The sequence below is a fragment of the Dermacentor albipictus genome, chromosome 1 (assembly GCF_038994185.2).
Source record: "Dermacentor albipictus isolate Rhodes 1998 colony chromosome 1, USDA_Dalb.pri_finalv2, whole genome shotgun sequence".
In the NCBI taxonomy this organism is placed as follows: Eukaryota; Metazoa; Arthropoda; class Arachnida; order Ixodida; family Ixodidae; genus Dermacentor; species Dermacentor albipictus.
In genome coordinates this window covers 258,236,200-258,260,007 of record NC_091821.1, presented here as the reverse complement: position 1 = coordinate 258,260,007, position 23,808 = coordinate 258,236,200, and the positions used below count along the sequence as shown (strand labels likewise).

At 44.2% G+C, this 23,808-nt stretch overlaps 1 protein-coding gene across 2 annotated transcripts in view; it reads left to right on the top strand.

The window, feature by feature from the left end:
- The window catches only part of loco (locomotion defects), a 104,247-nt gene extending 86,758 nt beyond the window's left edge, over positions 1-17,489 (top strand). For both annotated transcript variants that reach the window (XM_070531225.1, XM_070531226.1), the window contains exon 15: positions 14,016-17,489. In XM_070531225.1, coding sequence (XP_070387326.1) covers positions 14,016-14,272 — 257 coding nt within the window. In that variant the 3' untranslated portion in view covers positions 14,273-17,489. The remainder of the gene's footprint in view (positions 1-14,015) is intronic.
- The last annotated feature ends 6,319 nt before the right edge of the window (positions 17,490-23,808 follow it).

Here is a 23,808-nt window from a genome sequence, read left to right as displayed (position 1 = left end):
TGCACCTAGATACGTAGATTGTCTCCATCGCAGATTGCTTTCGAGATAGGGGCCGCGCAGCTGCCGAAGTAGGACACCTATCCTGCTTGCGCCAGTCCCACACGCAAGTTTTGGGAACTCCGAATGCCCGTGATGCAGTCCAATTTCCGTTCGTCTTCGCACATGTTATCACTTTCCTTGTAATTGCGGCATAATGATGAACTCTTGTGTCTCTTCGCAGTCAGCACTTCCAACTAGACCAAACTCAAAAAACTGGAAGACTGATGGTGGACTAACCTAAACACACATACTACTGCACATGGAGGAAGCTACGGCAGCTAAGCTCAAAGCACGTATGAGGCGGCTATTTTGAAATGCCGATGGTGATATGGTAATACAGATTTAGGGTCGCACTCGATCCTAATGCGCACGCAATTTTTAGACCTGTTTTATCGGGAAAAAAAGTGCACGTTAGATTTGAATAAATACAGTATGCTGGGAGCAACACAAGAGTGGAACACTTTTTGCTTCCATTAGCTCTTGAAATATTAGACAGGGATTCAGTAACTCTGCTATTTGCACTTGAGCAGTCTTCACTGCTGGCGTGCTAGCTTTGCACTTCAAGAAGAGACCATCAAAATGCTCAGTCACAGGTTGTCGATGAGGCCTCCTTGGAATGCATGCATGGTTTTCTGCAAGATTGTGCAATTCTCCTCCTCACTACATCGACTACAAGTAACTGCATGCTTATGGACACTATGCTCAATATGGTTAGATATAGCCGCTCTGCGATGCTATGCTTATGGCACTTCAATGTGAGAGCCTTAGACCAAAATTAAGACGAAATGATCATGGTCAAGAAAGTTTGAAATATGATGTTATAGTTCTGTCCGAGACATGGCTAAAAGATGGTGAATTCATAAACATTCGTGGCTATCAATTTGTGTCCCTCCCAAGGAAGTGAAGCTCCCAATGCGGCAGCATGGTGCTGTATATATCATGCCATATTACCTTTAAGAACCAAGAAAAACTTGCAGAAACAAAGTTGGGAGAGCTAGAGATGTTGTTTGTAGAGATGCAAAATTACGTCATCACGGGTATCATGTATAGGCCCCCATATGTGAAAATTTAGCCACCTTTAGAAAGATTACAGCACAATCACCAACATTTTACCAGTGAAGATAAATAAGCCATTTTACAAGGTGGTTGTAATATAGACAAAGGAAAACGAACAAGTGCGGAGTGTTGAGTTATGACTTCAGAAATCATATTTTAGCACCGACAAGACTTACACCAATGTCATCTACAAAAAACGACCACATGTTGTCAAACATTGATAGTGAATACATTGCAGCTGGTATGATAACACCGAAAGTTTCGGACCATTTTCCAACATTTGTTTATGCTTCTATCATTCATCTACAGGCAGAGACAAACCACCATACACCCTTTGAGGATAAATTACGAAAAGAGTAGAAGAGCAATTCAAGAAACACAATTTTTAGGTAGAAGCAATACAGATCCTAATGCAGCCTTCACAAATCTTGCATCATTGCTACAATCAAGATGCATAAAAGTAGTGTACAAATCTCGCCGAGCAGCGTGCCTGTCCACACCAATCTGCCCTTGGATGAACAAGGCAATACTCAATGATTAGATTAAGAGAACACCGGCTGACCAAAATGAAGCAAAATAATGATACCCGTAATTATAAGGACCTGTACAGAAACACACGTAATCTATTATTATCGATCACCCCGCAGGGGCGTCTGCGTCAGCAGGCGTTTGGTGTGCTGCGACACCACGTACCCGAGCACACGAGTGTTGAACCCTCCTGCATCTAACCGTGCGTTGCTTAGCCGTGTCCAGGGAAAAGGGGATCCTGGGGGTTGAGCCAATGCCGGGTGTTTGGACCTTTACAGCCGCTCGGCTGCGGCAACACACCCCTTTGGCCTCGGCTTCATGTAGACGGCGCCCCCGGACTGACCCACCCGGGGGAAATCGGTAGTTGCCTTTTCCTGTCTCTCTCTCTCCCTCCAACCTTCGTCTTTCTCTCACTTTCCATCTTTCCTGTCTTCTGGCTTCCCTTTACTTCTAATTTTTCCAGGCAGCTAGGGTTAACCTTGTGTGAATAGCCTACCTAGGTTATTTCATATTTGGTTATAGTCTTAATGTACAGCTGGCGTTTGCAGGCTGTGTTTCACAGGTCCTGCAGCAACCCCTTGTAGTACTCCACGGTGGGTGGTTGGCGTTATTACCGAAATTACACTCTTTTATGGCTACCTGCTTCCCGCCACTACCTGATCGCTCCCTGAAAAGGGGGTGCACCGATGATGTCTTCGAGTTTTTTGCCCACCAAGAAGAAACTTTCCCTCGATTCCATGTAGTCCACTCTGAAACACCAGACAAACCCGCGTGAACAATGTCACCATTCCTCGTGTCTAAGTCTCTCGCCCAAGTTTTTGGTACAGGTTATAAAGCATCCAGGGTGGCAAGCGGTGATCTCCTCTTGGAGCTCCACAACCAGAAAAAGTATGAAAAGCTACCCAATCTAGTATCATTTGGGGACACCCAAGTAACAGTAACTCCACATCGTACTATGAATACCACCCGTGGCGTAGCCTCCAATGATGATCTCTTGCAGCTGACTGAAGCTGAGCTCCTGGAGGGCTTCAGTGAGCAGAACGTCATCAACATCAAACGAATTAAGATGGGGTGTGACAATAAGGAAATACAGACCAAACACCTAATACTTATGGCACAAGTGTTCTGCCCGAGTCCATCGAGGCCAGGTATATCAAGCTTCGTGCTCGGCCGTACGTCCCTAATCCCTTGCGATGCTTCAGATGCCAGTGTTTCGGTCTCAGCTCACAGAGCTGCCGAGGCCGCCAAACTTGCACGAAATGCAGTGCTCATGAGCACACCTCTGAATCTTGTGAAAACTCTCTCTGCTGTGTAAACTGTGATGGGGAGTACGCTGCATACTAACGGTCGTGCTCATCTCGGAGGAAAGAAAAAGAAATTGTTACAATTAAAGTAAAAGAAAGCGTAAGTTTCAAGGAAGCAGGCAGGTGGGTATCCTTCCTGCCAAAGAACACCTTTGCCGATGTGATGCGTCAGGGGGGCAGCGACACAATGGCTTCCGGCGGCTGTCCGACCCCCAAGCAGTGAGTTGGCAGTTACGCCATCTGCCCCCATGGCGGTTGCAGCTAGCGCTGCTCCGTCAACCCAGCAGAAGGGGCCATCTACCTTCGGGCAGGTGGCCTCAAAGGTCTCGCCCAACGTGCCGAGGCTTGCACGTCAAACAAAGCGCTCGGAAGAGCGCTTGTCCAGCACCTTGCAAGAGGCGATGGGCACAACCATCAGTAAGACGGTGCCACCAGCGCCTAAGGAGCGGCGAGGTTCTCTCGATCGCTCCAAAAAAGACAAAACTCCAGTCACGGCGCCTGCAAAGGGCCCGTGAGCTAATCCTCGTTTCCTAAACACACAGCACTAAACACAAGTAGCATAATAGTTACGCAAATACTACAGTGGAATGTACGAGGACTTTTAAATAACCTCGACGACATTAGAGAACTACTACACAAACACAATCCCAAGGTGCTGTGTGTTCAGGAGACACATCTGAAACCTACAAACACAAACTTTCTTCGCTATTACTTCATCTTCCGAAAGGACTGCGATGAGTCTAACGCCTCTGGTGGAGTAGCAATAATAGCGGACAAGTCTGTAGCTTGCCGACGCGTCGCCCTTCAGATGACCCTTGAGGCAATGTCAGTTTGGGCCATTCTTTTTAATAAATTAATCATTTTCTGTTCTATTTATATACCAGCGAACCATCATATAAAAAAAAAAACAGACTTTTACAACCTTAATATCCAGCTTCCCGAACCTTACATACTTGTGGGAGATTTTAATGCTCACCACACGATGTGGGGAGACTCACGATGCGACGCGAGAGGTCGATTAGTTGAAAACTTTTTAGTAAACACGGGTGCATGTCTGTTCAATAAAAACGAACTGATCTATTATAATATATATCATAATTCACATTCATCTATAGACTTATCTATTGGCTCGGCAGCACTTATAACTTACTTAGAATGGAGCGTTATTAAAAATCCTTATGGAAGTGACCATTTTCCAGTACTTTTAAACTTAATTGTACCACATGAATGCCCTCCACATGCTCCTCGGGGGAAGCTGGCTTCTTCCGACTGGGACCATTTTAAGGAATCGACCTACCTATCACGATATTTTATCACCGATTTTAGTATTGACGAGGCGGTAGCGTATTTCATGGCTTTTATCATCGAAGCAGCGAATAGCTTCATTCCACAATCAAGTGGTAGCTCATCCAAAAGATGAGTTCCATGGTGGAATGGCGAGTGCAAGGAGGAACGGAAAAGTAGAATAAAGCTTGGGCCATACTTCGCCAATCCTCAACTGTAGAAAATTTGATTCCATTTAAATATAATAAATCACAGGGAAGGCGAACGCAACGGCAAACAAAGAAGGCAAGCTTGGAGAGGTTCCTGTCAGGCATTAACTCATACACACGGGAGGCAAAAGTATGGAATGGGCTAAGGAGAATTAAGGGACAACAAATTCATCCATTGCCCCTTGTTGATATAGATGGAAACAAGTTGGAAGACCAGGCCGATGCTCTTGGTGAACACTTCGAGCGCGTGTCTAGCTCCACTCACTATTCGCAGACCTTTTTGAGACGTAAAGCAATAGAAGAACTTAAGCCACTGAATCGGAAATGTAACCCAAATGATCCCTATAACCGTCCTTTCACCATTGCCGAACTTAAAGCTTCCTTATCAGTATGTCGGAGCTCTGCACCAGGCCCCTATAGAATCGTGTATGATATGCTTAAGCACCTGCACTCCGACACACAAATCACGCTACTCACACTTCTCAATACTATCTGGGCTGCTGGTTATCTCCCATCAAAGTGGAAGGAGGCTATTGTGACCTCTGTTTTGAAGCATGGTAAGGACGCTTCATTGCTGACTAGCTACTGTCCTATAGTGCTTACGAGCTACCTCTGCAAGCTTTTTGAAAAAATGATCAATCGCCGTCTCGTACATCTTCTAGAGTCCAACAAAATGCTTGATCCATTTCAATGTGGTTTTAGGGAAGGGCGATCTACAACCAACCATCTCGTGCGCATCGAAGCGAGTATTTGCCATGCCTTCGTGCACAAACAATCTTTCTTATCTGTATTTCTGGATATGGAAAAAGCGTACGACAACCTGGCGGTACGGAATCCTGCACGACCTTTCGGCGCTGGGCATCCGCGGAAATATGTTAAATATTTTAGAGAGCTACCTAGAGAACCATACATTTCGGGCGAAAATAGGTAATGCACTGTCGCGTACATTCATACAGGAAACTGGGATACCCCAGGGTGGTGTACTCAGCTGCACGCTCTTTGTCGTAAAGATGAACATGCTTTGTGCATCATTACCACCAGCTATTTTTTATTCTGTCTACGTAGACGATATACAAATAGGTTTCAAATCCTGCAACGTCACAGTGTGTGAGAGACAGGTACAGCAGGCCCTAAACAAGGTGTCCATGTGGGCAGACAAAAATGGATTTAAAATCAACTCCCACAAAAGTTCTTGTGTTCTCTTCACAAGAAAAAGAGGCCTGGTCCCAGATCCTTTTCTAGAACTGGGTGGACAACAAATTCCTTTTAGCAAAGAGCACAAATTTCTAGGTGTTACACTTGACTCCATGCTTACTTTCATTTCACACATAAAATGTCTAAAAACAATGAACTTACTGAAAATCCTATCCCAGACAACATGGGATAGCGACAGGAAGTGCCTGTTGAATCTTTACAGGAGCCTAGTTCGATCACAAATAGACTATGGTGCTGTAGTATATCACTCTGCCACCCCGAGCGCACTAAAGATGTTAGACACCGTTCACCATCTGGGAATCCGCCTGGCCACTGGCGCATTTGGAACAAGCCCTGTTGAAAGTCTATATGTCGAGTCAGATGAGTGGTCACTCCGTTTTCAGAGAACATACATCAGCTTTACCTATTTTCTGAAAGTGCGCTCTACAAAGGAACATCTGTGTTTCACAACCGTTAACGACGTGACGTGTGAAACACACGTCACGTTTTATAACAGACCCTCTGAGATTGCCTTTCTCACTGCGTGTAAGAGAACTTAGCGAAGAAATGGACGTCCCATTTCTCGAACATCGCCTAATGCCTGCAGCTAAGCTAATACTGCCCTGGGAGTGGCAGGTGATAGAATGTGACGTATCCTTTGTAGAGGTCACAAAGCATGCTCCTGAGCTTGAAATTGCCATGCATTTCCATGAGCTTCAATTGAAGTACTCCTGCTCCGAATTTTACACAGACGCGTCAAAATCACATGCTGGCATATCCTATGCTGCTGTTGGTCACTCTTTTTCTCAATCTGACATGTTGAACCCCCTAACAAGTATCTTCACTGCAGAAGCCTATGCAGCACTGCGTGCAGTAAAACATATAAAGAAACTGAAACGTGACAGAGCAATCATATTCACAGACTCGTTAAGTCTTGTAAAAGCACTCATTTCTTCACAAAAGCACATGAATCCTGTCTTCAATGAACTCTACTCACTCTTATACAACATCTATTTATCACATAGACATGTAGTAATATGCTGGGTTCCTGGCCATAGAGGAGTCGAGAGAAATGTGCTTGCCGACGAGATCGCCAAATCAATAGCATCGCACGGTATTCGTTCTGCTGCTGTCCCTGCCATAGACATGAAACCTTTCTTAAGAAACAAACAATGAAGCCACTGGCACCGCTTGTGGGAAGCAGAAACGAGTAATAAGCTTCACCTAATTAAGCCGAAGTTATGTTTCTGGCACCCAACTATGAAAACACGAAGAACAGATGTCCTATTCACTACACTAAAAATAGGACACACATTTGACACTCATAACTTTCTTTTGACCGCTAACGAGGCTCCAACCTGTGGTAAATGTGGCGACAGGCTGACCGTCCTCCATGTCTTCGTGGAGTGCCGGGAAGCCGAAAGATACAGGAGGAAACATTTCCTTTTTGCATACCGCCATTGTATTCCCCTGCATCCGGCTATGTTTCTTTGTGATGAACCGCTTTTTAAGACCAAAGCAGTCCTCGCCTTTTTGAAAGATGTTGTGCTCCATGTCACAAGCCCATTAATTTCATAGCGCATCCTCTTTCCAGAAGATGCTGCTATGATAGTTTTCTTTTTATAGCACATGCCTCTAGGCCCTTGACTTTCAAGGGCTCTGGTGAGGCAGTAGTGCTCTAGACAATTTTAGCACCTCACATATTTTATATATTGCATCATTCTTTCTCTATGCATTCTAATGTTCATAGTACGCGTCAATAGTCATTCCCATAATATTACTACATGTAGATTTTATGGAATTTACCTTAACTCTTTTAGGCCCCTGACAGCCACGTCACATTAAGTTCACAGAACCCATCAGTCCACTGCGAACTCATTAACACTAGCATGGCGCTCTTTGGCCACACCTGGCCCTTGTGCCATTAAACATCAAATATTCATTCATATTATTATCGATCATGATGAAGCGCATGACAAGAGTATTACAGTAACTTTATCGTGAAAGCTAGTGGTAATACAAAGGAAATTTGCTGCACAGTAAAATCTCGTTACTACGAACACCGCATTAATGAACTTCAAGATGCCTATATTTTCAATGTAAAAACATTCGAGAAACTTCCGATACATGCAGGCGCGTTTTGCCCTGAGAGATAACGTTTAACATTTGTTAGCTGGTGAAAAGCGGTCAACCGAGAAAGATAAGCAAGTACACATGTCAGTATCGTACTGCATGCTTTTAGTAGGCGATAATCCAAATGTGCCTGCCGTTCCCTGCTGCAGGCGGCGCAATGTGAACGTTGCATTTTGCTTTGGCGGCATACAATGTCGCCCACCACTTCGATTTAGTTTCTGTTTCCCATTGCCAGCTTAAAACATTACGGAATAGGAGAACAACAAAACGTGTCGCAGGCTGCGAAAGTGTGATTGTGATTGTGTGCAACGATTCGTGACACGATTAGTGCAATGCTTTGCATTACGTAGATGTCAACCACAGTTGAGTCTGTCCAATTTTTAGAGCGCAGCTGCCTTAGGCTAGTTTTCAGCATTTCGTGATGTGCGTGTGCAATAACTATCATAATGTGGGCTGCGTTTATGGGATTATGAGCCATTGCTTAAGGAGATATGAGCCTGTAGGGGTATGACTCTATAGGCGAACAATGTACAAATCATGTATAAGTACGTCGAGCCGTTCGGCGGTCTGAACATCAGAGTGTGCGCCAATCTGTGGCAACTGCCTCCGGTTCGTGCTAACAAGGTCTTTAGGGATGCACGCGGTCACAACAAGGTGTCCAGCCTGGAGGTGAAGTGGCATAATCTCTCCTACTTCCTGTTGCAGCAGGTTGTGCGTCAAAAGGACGCTGCATTCTTGGCAATCCTCACGAAAATTGGGGACTGGAGGGGCCCTCCAACCAGAAGAAGTGCACGTCATCGAGAGTTGGTTCGTCGGCGCCGTTCGAGCCTTGGTCGTTGCGACCAGTGCTGTGCGACTCTTCTACTCCAATAAGGACGTCGATACATTCATTGCCCTACAGAGTGTGGGAGACGTACACGAGGGTAGAGCAGTTGATGTGTACCTCGGATACAGGTCCGACGATGAGTGTGTTTGCGCACAGGCCAAGGTGGCCAGTATGACGCATGTTGAAATGGGCAATTTACCCGATACGATAATGCTTGCTTGGGGCAAGCCCTACATGGTGACACCTTAAACATCGATGTGAAGGACGGACTCATGAACTGTGCCGTCGGTGTACTTCAAGAGGTCGAGTACAGGGAAGGCAACATGCGTGATGCAGTGTGCATTTGGGTGAAATGTGATGTGCCACATACTGGCCGTCTGGCTGAGATCAAAGACAAGCCTCTAGCGCATGCTGCTCGGAGACGGGGGATCAAGATCATGGCCGATTGAGTGCCCATCGAGTTGCATACCCTCACCCGGAATAGAAAGACTGGATCGAGTTTCTGATGGGTGGTTCAAGCTAGTGTGGTCACCGTAGAGACAGGGGACCGAATCGTTGCCACCACATACTTTCATCCTGGAACATCAAAGAAGGACCTTGAAGAATTTATGAACAACACATTTGGGTGGATCCTCCCGGTGGACCCCAATCGCATCATCATTGTGAGTGACTTCAGTGTCGATGTGTCTCGTCCCGACAGAAAGTGATTCTTGGCGCTTCTCTTGGGAAGGTTGTGCATAGACCTAACGTTCCCCAAGAAGATCTCCAGTGTCGTCACAGATCCCGTGACCGTTTATCATAGCTACAGTAAAGCAATAATTACTGTGGTAAGGAGATAAACGTTATTACAAATAAACATAAAAAGTGCTTACTTGTGCAATATCATTTTGTTATTTTCTTTTCTTTATATTTAGATACAGCTTTGCTGGTCGTCCACCTTCCTTGAGTGGAATGGTTCTGAATTTTTATAGTTACTTTGTTTTCTCTGTTGGTACGTTTTTTTCTCAAAGTGTATGAGTAAGGTTCTACGTATTATATTTTATTGTATTTCACTTTAACACATTGGATGGTATCATGGAGCTACACGTATACTTCATATTGTTCTGTGGTTAGTACTCTGAAGAAAAGAGCTATACAAACCATTGCATCAGTTGCCCAAAATTGCACTATGCGCAGAACTTTTAAGAAATCTGAACGTGATGCCATTTAATCTCACGTGGGCAAAAGAGGATGGGAGGGTGCCTCCAGTAGGGTGCCTCAATGTGCCGCACCCAGAGTCTCGCACATTGAAGCACCCTACTGGAGTCACAGCACATTGAGGCACCCTACTGGAGGCACCCTCCCATCCTCCCTTGCGCACGCGATATTGAGCTGTCATCGTTGGCTTTCACTTGCACAAGCACCATACAGTGCGCGAAGACGGTTATCATGAGACGAACCCGCTACGTCCGTATCGCAAACAAAACCTGTAGAAACGGCTAGAGGAGTTCAACACAGCTTGCCTCGGCCTACCTTAGTCCTCCGCAATGCTTTGCCTCATTTCTTGTTTTCCACTTCGTTCAACGTTGCCTAGACTTTCCTCTAGGTGGTGTTGCTTTGCTGCGTGCTCAGCATACTCCTTCGTACTTTTGCCAACTCAAAGCCTCACCAATGACCTGTGAGAGGGCAGATGCCTGCTTGAACTCCCTAGTGAACTTTTTCCAGCAGCGTGAAGGCACAGAATTATTTTTAAGGTCATTAGGTGAAACGACGTCGCTTGTGGCTACTCCTAGATTTGCAAAGAAGCGACAAACATCCATCACAGAATGGATGAATCCAAGCAAGAGTACCACTTGAAGACAGTTTTCTATTAAGTTCAGCTAAATAAATGCTTCTTATGTCATTTTTCCGCCATTGTAAGTCGACTTCATTTACTGTTTTGAAGTAAGATATTAGGATGCACCTGGTTATGCCAATTATTCTGCTGATCAGACGAACAAATTTTCATGGTCCCTTCAAGTTCATCTTAAAAAGAGTCTAGTGTACATGAGTGTGCCATGCAATCCGCATCATTGTTAGCAACGCAGCACTTTGGGTACAAAATTTAATACTAATAATCGGCCTAACAGGAATGGGCAAGAATCAGATGTATGCGTTATGAGACAAAGCCGGCAATATCATTACTAATATGGATGAGATCGTTCAAGTGGCTGAGGAGTTCTATAAAGATTTATACAGTACCAGTGGCACCCACAACGATAATGGAAGAGAGAATAGTCCAGAGGAATTTGAAATCCCACAAGTAACACCAGAAGAAGTAAAGAAAGCCTTGGGAGCTATGCAAAGGGGAAAGGCAGCTGGGGAGGATCAGGTAACAGCAGATTTGTTGAAGGATGGTGGGCAGATTGTTCTAGAAAAACTGGCCACCCTGTATACGCAATGTTTCACGACTTCAAGCGTACCGGAATCTTGGAAAAACGCTAACATAATCCTAATCCATAAGAAAGGGGTCGCCAAAGACTTGAAAAATTATAGACTGATCAGCTTACTGTCCATTGCCTACAAAGTATTTACTAAGGTAATTGCAAATAGAATCAGGAACACCTTAGACTTCTGTCAACCAAAGGACCAGGCAGGATTCCGTAAAGGCTACTCAACAATAGGCCATATTCACACTATCAATGAGGTGACAGAGAAATGTGCGGAATATAACCAACCCTTATATATAGCTTTCATTGATTAGGAGAAAGCGTTTGATTGAGTCGAAACCTCGGCAGTCATGGAGGCATTACGGAATCAGGGTGTAGACGAGCCTTATGTAAAAATACTGAGACATATCTATAGCGGCTCCACAGCCACCGTAGTCTTCCATAAAGAAAGCAATAGAATCCCAATAAAGAAAAGCGTCAGGCAGGGAGATACGATCTCTCCAATGCTATTCACAGCGTGTTTACAGGAGGTATTCAGAGACCTGGATAGGGAAGAATTGGGGATAAGAGTTAATGGAGAATACCTTAGTAACTTGAGATTCGTTAATATTGCCTTGCTTAGTAACTCAGGAGACCAACTGCAATGCATGCTCACTGACCTGGAAAGGCAAAGCCGAAGGGTGGGTCTAAAAATTAATCTGCAGAAAACTAAAGTAATGCTTAACAGTCTCAGAAGAGAACAGCAATTTACAATAGGCAGCGAGGCACTGGAAGTCGTAAGGGAATACATCTACTTAGGGCAGGTAGTGACGGCGGATCCGGATCATGAGACGGAAATAATCAGAAGAATAAGAATGGGCTGGGGTGCGTTTGGCAGGCATTCTCAGATCATGAACAGCAGGTTGCCATTGTCCCTCAAGAGAAAAGTATATAACAGCTGTGTCTTACCAGTACTCACGTACGGGGCAGAAACCTGGACGCTTATGAAAAGGGTTCTACTTAAATTGAGGACGACGCAACGAGCTATGGAAAGAAGAATGATAGGTGTAACATTAAGGGATAAGAAAAGAGCAGATTGGGTGAGGGAACAAACGCGAGGTAATGACATCTTAGTTGAAATCACGAAAAAGAAATGGGCATGGGCAGGACATGTAATGAGGAGGGAAGATAACCGATGGTCATTAAGGGTTACGGACTGGATTCCAAGGGAAGGGAAGCGTAGCAGGGTGCGGCAGAAAGTTAGGCGGGCGGTTGAGATTAAGAAGTTTGCAGGGACAACATGGCCATATAAAAGGCAATATAGGCAAAGGCAAAGGCAATATATATATAGGCAAAGACAATAGATAGGCAATATAAAAGTGCAACATTAGTACACAAAATAATTTACAAGAACGTTCCCTTTTACTCATCAATTTTGTTAAAGGGTCCCTCACGAGGTCTGGCCATTTTCAGCTGATAAGCACTGTGCATACAATGGACGCTGACGATCACGTCTGCTAAGTATTACATGGCTATGCGCTGCAGAAGGAGCTGAAATTTCAAACAGAATGCCATTTGCCCTTCCTCTCGCAGCCACCACGCTCCAAGCCGGAGGGTGACGTACATGTGCTAGTGCACCTACTTACATTTGTTTGTGCTGCGACATCGCTCGTGGCGACACGTGACTTCGAGAATTATTCAAAGCAACATCTGTTATTTGTGTAATCTGTTGCTTCAATAGACGAAGTTTAGAGAAATAGTAAAACACACAAACCGAATGTCTGCACGTTCTTGTTTTACTTCACTCCAGAGCAAGAGAGATGTACACATACTTTTGTTGTGTTGCTTGTTCCCACGTCATGCATGCAGTCGCGCATGCAGACAACTAAGGCATGTCATTGTCTGCCCCAGTATTCGCGTAGCACTGACTTATACCACTAGTCAGGTGTTCTCGTGCACAGCGTGCAAAATCGTGTACTGCACGAAACAAGACGAACGCAGCAGCTCGCGCGCGACACTGTCAGTGCACGTGCGCCATGCAGCAAAAAAGTGAGATTAAAACTATGAAGGCGGTGCCCATGACGTATGCTTCACGTGACCCTCGAGCTCTGGTATGGGAGAACGCAGGGAAGAAATTTCGCTTGTGGAGGCTAGACAGGGCAAGTGGAAAGAGTTTCTCTCTTGACAGTGGCCCTCGCCTCCTGAAATCATGGGTTAACTTCACTGAAGTATTTCTGTCTCGCCTTAATGAAACCATTTGAAAAACTCTTGCAGCAGAATGCTCCCTAGAGGGCACGTAACAACTTCCAGTGTATAACTGAAATTTGCTATGTGCCCTGATGAGGGGCTGTTTAAAACCTAAGTCTAACACTCTACAGGTGGCGGGGGAAAAAAAAAAGAACTTGATCTGCTGATAGTTTGAATGTTTACAATCGTCGAACAATATCTTTTGTTGACGCAACATTTTGTAACAATATACCTTGCTTGATTGAATGTCTGTGATGGCGCTACCACTCACCATATTAGTACACTCTTGAAACATTTGCACCCTTTGTGGCGCATATTTGTCACACAACAATAATCATCTTCTGCCTTGCTTGCGTCTCCGTCCTTGAAAACGCTGCACTTGCTACTTTTCTGTCAAGAATGCTATGTCACACGCATGCGCGAACGCACATGCCATTCGTGACTTGGAAGTACAGAAGAGAGATGGCGATTATTGTTGTAGGACCAGATACATCCCAAAGGGTGCAAACTTTTTTAAGAGTGTATTGTACTCTCAGACTACTGCTGATATTGTATACATGCCACATTAGTGCTGTGATTTTTCATATTAGCGTGGTACTCGCTGATTGATGTTGTACTTACTCAACCTGTTTGTAATGGATCCTCAGCTTGCCACGTTGGCTATTAATCCAGATGCTGTCACAATCATTATGCGTACCTTTTAGTTCAATAAACATTCTTCTTCATTGATGTATTGGAAGAAACAGATTAAAAGTCGAAGGCTTTGAAAATGCACTAAGTACATGGCTGTTTTGATGCTTGCTTACAGATGCACGTGACTTATGGGTGTGCCGGGAACTGGTTCGAAACCTGGATGCAGCTGCACCATCTCCTCCACCACCATTGCCACCAAAGGCAAAGCAGCGAGGGCCTCCACCACGACCCCCTTCTCGACCTCAAGGTGGCTACCTGTCAGATGACGAGGAGCCAGGTCTAACAGTCAAGCCTTTAGAGCACGGAGAATTTGTACACATCCCTACCAAGACTTCCTTAACCAATCATGACTGCAACATTAGTTTCGTCTGAGGTTGTATGATTTCTGGGCTGGGTTCAGCTTGTGGTTATGGTGCTGATGATAAACTGGTAAAATTGCGCATACTTGATGAACACTACCAAGTGTGCCAGACCGCTAACGAATAGGAGGAACACCATTTGTGTACCTCCTCTTGTAGTTCATGTAACATTATAAACTGAGCGTGCCTTTCATTAACTCGGACCTGCATTGTGGTGCCATGCTGGCATTTGGCTACAGTGATGAAAAATGGCTGAGGGAGCACTTGCTATATAGTAGTAATTTGTGTGCAACATATTCTAAACTATTCTGTGAATGTTCATTCATACACCATGCTAGCATGTTGGGCTAGCTTATATGAAACTGTGTTCAGCTGCAGTGCAGCTTGATAACTGTTATAAAAGTTAATGGTGAGCTTGCATGTGGCTGCAATAACTAGTGCTGCAAATTTTTTTGTGCTCGGGACCACTCTAAGGCCCACACATGCTAGTTTTAAGCTAGTTGGCTACATGTGTAAGGTATATTGCGCAGAGTGCTAGCATGCTCACACCACTATATGTACCGTACTTAATCTATTCTAATGTGCACTCTTATATTTACTTATTTTAAGACGACTAAAATTCACATGCATGGTGGTTTGAAAGGAAAAACACAGGTCATGGAGCTTTGCTGCTCACTCGATAGGCATGTTGAAAAAAAAAAAAAACAAGGTGCCTTATTGAGAAAAAAACAAAAACTGTTTTCTGAAGCGTAGACTGTTGTGCCAGTTGGGGCATCATGTAGTGTCGTTGAGTGGAAATACGGGTGGGAAGAAATGGAGCATCTGCCTTGTCCACTGTTTCTTCCCACCTGTATTTCCGCTCAACGACACTACTTGTTTCCTTACAAAAAACTTTGACCAGTCATTTGGGTAGCAGTTTAAAACAGTCATTACTTGCTTGCTGCTATGTTATGCCTCTTGGAGCCACACCATTGTGGTCCACATATGAAGTTGGTAGATTTTATTTACGTTTTTGCAGCTTAGAAAATTGATTGGCGGATGAGTTCCAATACACACATCTAGTATTTTTATTTTTTTCTTCTGGTTACCACAATGTGCCATACGAAAGGACCCCGCACTAAGTTTGGCCATTACAAACAGACAAACATCCTGCATAAATAATGCGGTGACGATTGTGTCTGCAAAATATTGCATTGGTGTGCACTGCTAATGCAGCTGAAGATACGAACAAAAGCCTGCACATTTCTCAAACAAGCTCCTCAGCGTGCCTACAGAGTATCATGTCAAATGTGTGACAGTTCCATGTCATGTGCAAATAGCTGGCAGCAGTGTGAACAGCTTGGGGATTTCTGCAAAAAACAGCGTATGACATGAAGCAAGAAAAGAAGTGGGAGAAAAAAAAATGGTGGCAGGAGTTGTGAAAGTGGTGATCTTGAAAAAAAGAAAAAAAGAGAGAAAGGGTTGTGGGCCCTCACGATGTTGCTTGCTGGAACTGGTAGAAGTAACTAGAGGGAGCCTTGCTGCAAGAATGATTGTAGCATGGCATGCAAACATTTCATTTGCTTCCTGGGTGGCACCTTACAACTTCCAGCATATGACCAAACTTTCCAACGGGGCCTGGCAAGGAGCCCTTTAAGTGAAAAATGTGCCATCTTTGCATGAATTACACAAACAAAATGAATTTGAGCAGTGAAATGTTGCATTTTACAATCAAGGATTCACATTTCTTTCTGAACATGAGAATTGCTATTGTGTTACAATAGAGTTCTGTGTTAGAATTGAGTAAATACGGTACCTATGTCTGCTTTGCCCCGCAATTTCCAATAAAAGAGCATGTCTTGTAGTTTAGCTTTTCTTTTTTCACAGCTGCAGCTGTAATTTAATTAAATTTGACTGCTGTGTGCACTTTTGTATTAAAAAAATAATGATTGGACTTGTCAGGACGTGCCCTGTGAGATCATGTCAGTCTGGCCTGTCGTATAGATTGTGCATTTTAATATGGCCGTCTCTTGGGTGATGGAAGAGGTGGCTGTAAGTACTGCCATGTGTACGCAACATATTTGGTCACTCATTGCCACAGGTGTTCATGCACCACATTTTGGTGCCTTTTCTTGCATCTCCACTGTAACAAAGCACAATGTTCATGTTTATATAAAATTAGCACTGATACTGGTGAAAGTATATGTTTAGTGTAAATGGTATCTATTTGTGCCAGCCTGTAGTTAACATTCCCGTGGATGAGTAATTGGTGCCCTGGCACAGTGTGCTGTGTAGCTGTATGATATATGAAGACTGCACTGCAAGTGGGTGTGTGTACTGCTTTTTTCATCTTCATTTCTTGAATGCAACATTTTTTTTTAAAGTGATAGTCAAATTATTTGTTTTTTACTGTTTGTTCACACTTGGCATATGCTGAAGCCACGAAAATGGGGCTGTACTTTCATCATTTTGCTTCTTTAGCTGGGAGTCTCACCCCGTTTACTTTATTCACTTATCGAGGAGAATGTTTCTGCATCAGGTCTGAAGTAGAAGCATCCTTCTTTTACGAAAAGATTTTTCCTCAACGAAATGTGATTGTTTAATGTTCGTACATACTTAGTGCTTAATAAATATTCTAATGCCCTGTGCTACTGTACACAGCTATATCCTTTGTACTAGTAGGAGCAAGTGCATGTTGCCTTTACCTGTGTCATACTGGGAACGTTTTATCTAGTGTATTTGGAGTAATACTGTGAGAAACTTCACAAGAAAATAGAAATACATAAGCACTGAACTGGACAGTGCAACAGCTGTCTGTTGTATTTTGAGGTTTTACAAGTGCTGTTAAACAAGCTTGCATGCACCCAGGCATGGTAAAAAAGGCCAATGTCTTCTGGGCATACTTCATATACTTGTTTCTTCCATCTTGGTGTTAATTTCACTGTTGAATAATACTTGAAAATATTCTGCAGATACTCAGCATTGAGTGCCAATACTGTTGCTGGTGTCCATAGAGGGAATGTTGAAACTTGTGTATACATCTTGATATTTGACGAGATGATCCTACTCTGCCAATTTCTGTGCCTTGTAAGGTTCAAAACAACATTTGGTGCCAACAAAGGATGCCAGCAAATCCAAAGTGCATTTAATTTGCATTTAATGATGGTGTTTCTATTTTTGGATGTATATATAGTCTTGTATGTATGAGGGAAATATTTTAGTTGCAATTAAAGAGGATTTTTTTACAGCTTTCACTGTCTTGGTAGTGGTGACTGGATCATACATGCTATAGTTGACCTTGAATCATTGCCTGCTATTGTAAATGGTGAACCCAGGGCAAGGGGGCAGGGCGTGAACCGTTAAGTAGCAGGGTGCCTTTGTTGAATTACAGTCGAATGCCAACATCATTGGAGAATGCTGCATTTGTTCGAAAAGCTGCTTGGCTTCTGAAAGGTACGCTAAATCAAGAAATGCCAAATCAATTCAGTCTGATTATTCTTTTAAGACTTCACGATTCTTTAGTGGTCAAGGGCCGATTCATCATCATCATCAGCCTGGTTACGCCCACTGCAGGGCAAAGGCCTCTCCCATACTTCTCCAACTACCCCGGTCATGTACTAATTGTGGCCATGTTGTCCCTGCAAACTTCTTAATCTCATCCGCCCGCCTAACTTTCTGCCGCCCCCTGCTACGCTTCCCTTCCCTTGGAATCCAGTCCGTAACCCTTAATGACCATCGGTTATCTTCCCTCCTCATTACATGTCCTGCCCATGCCCATTTCTTTTTCCTGATTTCAACTAAGATGTCATTACCTCGCGTTTGTTCCCTCACCCAATCTGCTCTTTTCTTATCCCTTAATGTTACACCTATCATTCTTCTTTCCATAGCTCGTTGCGTCGTCCTCAATTTAAGTAGAACCCTTTTCGTAAGCGTCCAGGTTTCTGCCCCGTACGTGAGTACTGGTAAGACACAGCTGTTATATACTTTTCTCTTGAGGGATAATGGCAACCTGCTGTTCATAATCTGAGAATGCCTGCCAAACGCACCCCAGCCATTCTTATTCTTCTGATTATTTCAGTCTCATAATCTGGATCCGCAGTCACCACCTGTCCTAAGTAGATGTATTCCCTTACCACTTCCAGTGCCTCGCTACCTATTGTAAATTGCTGTTCTCTTCCGAGACTGTTAAACATTACTTTAGTTTTCTGCAGATTAATTTTTAGACCCACCCTTCGGCTTTGCCTTTCCAGGTCAGTGAGCATGCATTGCAGTTGGTCTCCTGAGTTACTAAGCAAGGCAATATTAACAAATCTCAAGTTACTAAGGTATTCTCCATTAACTCTTATCCCCAATTCTTCCCTATCCAGGTCTCTGAATACCTCCTGTAAACACGCTGTGAATAGCATTGGAGAGATCGTATCTCCCTGCCTGACGCTTTTCTTTATTGGGATTCTATTGCTTTCTTTATGGAGGACTACGGTGGCTGTGGAGCCGCTATAGATATGTCTCAGTATTTTTACATAAGGCTCGTCTACACCCTGATTCCGTAATGCCTCCATGACTGCCGAGGTTTCGACTCAATCAAACGCTTTCTCCTAATCAATGAAAGCTATATATAAGGGTTGGTTATATTCCGCACATTTCTCTGTCACCTCATTGATAGTGTGAATATGGCCTATTGTTGAGTAGCCTTTACGGAATCCTGCATGGTCCTTTGGTTGACAGAAGTCTAAGGTGTTCCTGATTCTATTTGCAATTACCTTAGTAAATACTTTGTAGGCAATGGACAGTAAGCTGATCAGTCTATAATTTTTCAAGTCTTTGGCGACCCCTTTCTTATGGATTAGGATTATGTTAGCGTTTTTCCAAGATTCCGGTACGCTTGAAGTCGTGAAACATTGCGTATACAGGGTGGCCAGTTTTTCTAGAACAATCTGCCCACCATCCTTCAACAAATCTGCTGTTACCTGATCCTCCCCAGCTGCCTTTCCCCTTTGCATAGCTCCCAAGGCTTTCTTTACTTCTTCTGGTGTTACTTGTGGGATTTCAAATTCCTCTGGACTATTCTCTCTTCCATTATCGTTGTGGGTGCCACTGGTACTGTATAAATCTTTATAGAACTCCTCAGCCACTTGAACGATCTCATCCATATTAGTAATGATATTGCCGGCTTTGTCTCATAACGCATACATCTGATTCTTGCCCATTCCTGTTAGGCCGATTATTAGTATTAAATTTTGTACCCAAAGTGCTGCGTTGCTAACAATGATGCGGATTGCATGGCACACTCATGTACACTAGACTCTTTTTAAGATGAACTTGAAGGGACCATGAAAATTTGTTCGTCTGATCAGCAGAATAATTGGCATAACCATAATATCTTACTTCAAAACAGTAAATGAAGTCGACTTACAATGGCGGAAAAATGACATAAGAAGCATTTATTTAGCTGAACTTAATAGAAAACTGTCTTCAAGTGGTACTCTTGCTTGGATTCATCCATTCTGTGATGGATGTTTGTCGCTTGTTTGCAAATCTAGGAGTAGCCACAAGCGACGTCGTCTCACCTAATGACCTTAAAAATAATTCTGTGCCTTCACGCTGCTGGAAAAAGTTCACTAGGGAGTTCAAGCAGGAATCTGCCCCCTCACAGGTCATTGGTGAGGCTTTGAGTTGGCAAAAGTACGAAGGAGTATGCTGAGCACGCAGCAAAGGAACACCACCTAGAGGAAAGTCTAGGCAACGTTGAACGAAGTGGAAAACAAGAAATGAGGCAAAGCATTGCGGAGGACAGGTAGGCAGAGGCAAGCTGTGTTGAACTCCTCCAGCCGTTTCTACAGGTTTTGTTTGCGATACGGACGTACCGGGTTCGTCTCATGATAACCGTCTTCGCACACTGTATGGTGCTTGTGCAAGTGAAAGCCAACGATGACAGCTCAATATCGCGTGCGCAAGGGAGGATGGGAGGGTGCCTCCAGTAGGGTGCTTCAATGTGCGAGACTCTGGGTGCGGCACATTGAGGCACCCTAGCCTCCAGGATCGGTAGCAGTGCCAGTCACTCCGAATGTTCATCTTATTCGAAGAGTATGTCTGAGGTGGTTCGTTTTGAGCTTATTTTTAAAAAAATTGGGTATGGAAAACCAAACAAACATTATGTAAACATGTTTGTTATGTAAGAATTCGGCTTAACCGAGTTATCGTTAACGAGAGTTCACTGCATTTGCCCTTTTTCTGCAAGGAATACCTAGTGAGGCTGCCAACCAGGATGGCATTTGCTTACTTTCAAATAGATTTTTTTTTTGTAAACAAAGACTGCCATGAGCAATGGAGTTAGTCATAGGAAACTTGGAGCATTATAAGGAAATTTGCAGAATAAAGATGTCTCTGAGGACATATGGGGCACTCCTATATGATGACTGGAAGCTTACTGTTGTCCTTGGAAAAGTGCACAATCGTTGCAATCCCACGGTTTGTATGTCACCTTGAAATCCTTGAAATCTCTTGAACTTGAAGAAAGAGAAGGGCCCTTTCAAATCCTTGGAAATAAACGATTTCCTTTAAAACGGGTTGGGGGCAACATCTGAACGTTCAAAGTAACAAATTACATTAGCGGGGAAACAATCCTATATATTGTCTTTTGAGAATTTTGATGAACCATTGTGGTGTTAGATGGAGCGGTTCAAGCCATACTGCCATTTTCATTTTGCTATACTTGGTTGCGGGCATCAAGGCTTCGTTTTTAAAGGCCTGGGCTCTAAAAATATCTGGAGGAAAATAAGTTTCAGCCATTTGGCTTTTACATGATGTGTATATTTAGGTGAAACTGGGCATACTATCCCTCACTGGGAAAAGCGTGATAGGCCACAAGGGGACTGACATCATTACAATGGGAAAGTAGACTTTGAAAAGCCACCTGAAGAGCTTGAAGCATGTGTGCAAATCAGCAGCTGCTTAGCTATAAAGATTTGATTTTTTTAGCTTTTGTATAACTTAAGTTTGTTTTAAAGTTCCTTGAATTATGGCCTTCAGCAGCCTGGAAATCTGAATTGTCCTTGAATTTTGTGTCTGATATTGTGTACGAACTTTGCATTCTACTGGTACACAAACTATGGGGCACTAACTTGGAGAGTAACAATGAAGCTAAGGACCATGGAATGAGGGAGGGAATTAAAAATGATCTATATACTGTTAGGAGGGAGGAAGTCTGATGTGAAAAAGAGTAAACGAGGGTAGCCAATATTCTTGTAAGGGCATGAAATGAAGTTGGGCAAACCATGTGATGTGTAAAGCAGGTAACCAATTGCCCAAACAGAACTAGTGCCAAGGAAAAGGAAATGCAGTCGAGGACAGCAGAGGATGACTAGGTACATTGGTGAAATTGGTAAACTTGCAGGCATAAAGTGGAGACTGCTTACGCAAGACGGGTAATTAAAATTTTTGGAGGACGCTTAAGCTTTGCCTTTAAGTGGAACGCAGTAGCATTCAAAGATCCCCGACTGCTTCTTACACCTCCCGGCAACTGCAGCGTATGAAACTGTAATGTTTGCCGGGAAACGCTATGCATGAAAGGGCTTTCTGGTAGAAATGCGGCCTCTTGCGTGAACCACACTGCAGCGGAGGTGGGCGCCACGTGGAGGTCTTTCAAGCAACCGGGCACACTGCTCCGTGGCCTCCTGTGATTTGTCGATTTGCATGCGCGAATGGCAAGACGCCGTGGCTGGTCTGTGAATCGTAGAAATGCTGGAAAAGGGATCTTAGTTCTCACGTAACAGAATTACGTTTTCTCGTATATTCAAACTACAATCCGACGCTATCATGTCTGTAAGCTGTGTGTAAGTCATAGTTTACGATTTTTATACATATTTTAGCTTGAGAAGTTCAATTCAGTAACTTCCTTGCACCACATGGAGGGCCTGGGTATGCGTGGTTCGAAATTAATTTTGCCAAAGCGACACCGAACGCCGGAATTTCTCTGACAAGGGGCCCTTAACGCTATCGCAATAATATCACTGGAAGAGGCCTCTGTAATGCAGTGGACATAAATTGGGCTGATGATGATATCGTGATTAACCTTTGACAACAATCAGCATTGCAGTTGTGGAACAGCTACGCCAAACTACGCTGAGAGGTCCTTAGCGCCATCCTGCGCTAAAATGGCATTTTAGCGGAAAATTGTGCTGAGCCTGTGTTACTTGTGCCAAAACATGTATAAGAGCGCAACCCTTCCATTGATGCTTTGCAGCTAGCAAAACTCATATCAAAACCAGCAGTGCACTATCATGCATCATCACCATAAAAGGAAGCAGAGGCCGGTCCTGTTTGCGAGTTTCTGTGAGCAGAAACTCTATGGGCCCGTCGGAGTGGCCCAGTTCGTCATTCGCACATTTTTCTCTGACTGACGTACAATGTAGTGCCACTGTACTGTCTTGCTGGCACTTTATTTCGGTGTTCATCGAACCTGCCTGTGTGGTAATGCGGAGTTTGCCGAAGGAGGAGGTCACATTTTGGTATTAAAAGAAAGCTTTTTCTATGTTTATGGGTGATAATGGAGCTTTGCAATAGAGCCGGTACAATAAGAATTGCACGTGGTGCATAGTTAAGAATGGCATTAGCAGATGAGGTCAAATGTGGTACACCATGAGAGCCGGCACTTTGATGGGTGCCGCCATGTTCACAGACACAAAATTTTTGCGGAGCTTCGTTCGCTGAAGTAGCATTGCAGACACCAACGCAAAGCCCTATTTACGTCTCGCGCATGCGCAGTGGCGCTGGCATTTTTTTTTCCGGCCGCTATTCAAGAAGTACCTATGTGCATGACATGAGTAGGTTGCATGATCAATGATCAATGATCAATGCAGACTCGATCGGTTTTGTGGTGACCCTTTGCCCACAGGCCGCGACTGTCGCACTGTGTTGCATCCTGCGTTAATAAACGTGTGTGCTGACGATCTGTCTGTGGTGCCTTCTTTGTGTCGTATTGACGAAACCAGCTTTAACACCCTTTGAGCGCCGCTATGTGCAGGAGCATCGCATCCTTTCTTGATCGCACTTACAGGGTAAGCCTCGCGCTTGCAGGGTAAGCCTCGCGCAAACCTATCTCCACAACATATTGACTATATCAGTTAAAATTTGCGGGGTATATGGTAAGCGCACATGCGTTGGACCCCACCCCTAATTGGCATATTTGCCTGCGCCAGGCGCATTTCTGCCGTCGCCGTGATGTTCCGTATAAAGTCCAAGGGTGATAAACTTGTCACCGCGCACTGTATCTGCAAGTGAAAGCGTGCGAGGGTGAGCCAGCGATTGCGACAGTCTCGCGTATGCGAGAGAAAAGCGCGAGGCAGCGTCTTTTCTTGCGCGCAAGGCTTTCGGGTGGGGCACATTCTACTCTGTGCCACTGTATCTTGAAAGTCGCCTGTGATGGGGACATAGTCCACCGCGTGCTGTCTTCTCCCGGCCTCGTTCACGTTGATGCAAGACACAGCACGAAGGTTAATTAGCTCACTCCTGCTACCGCGCTTCCTCACTCCAGCGTTTCGACAGCGAGATTCCGCTGTTATCAAGTGAGAT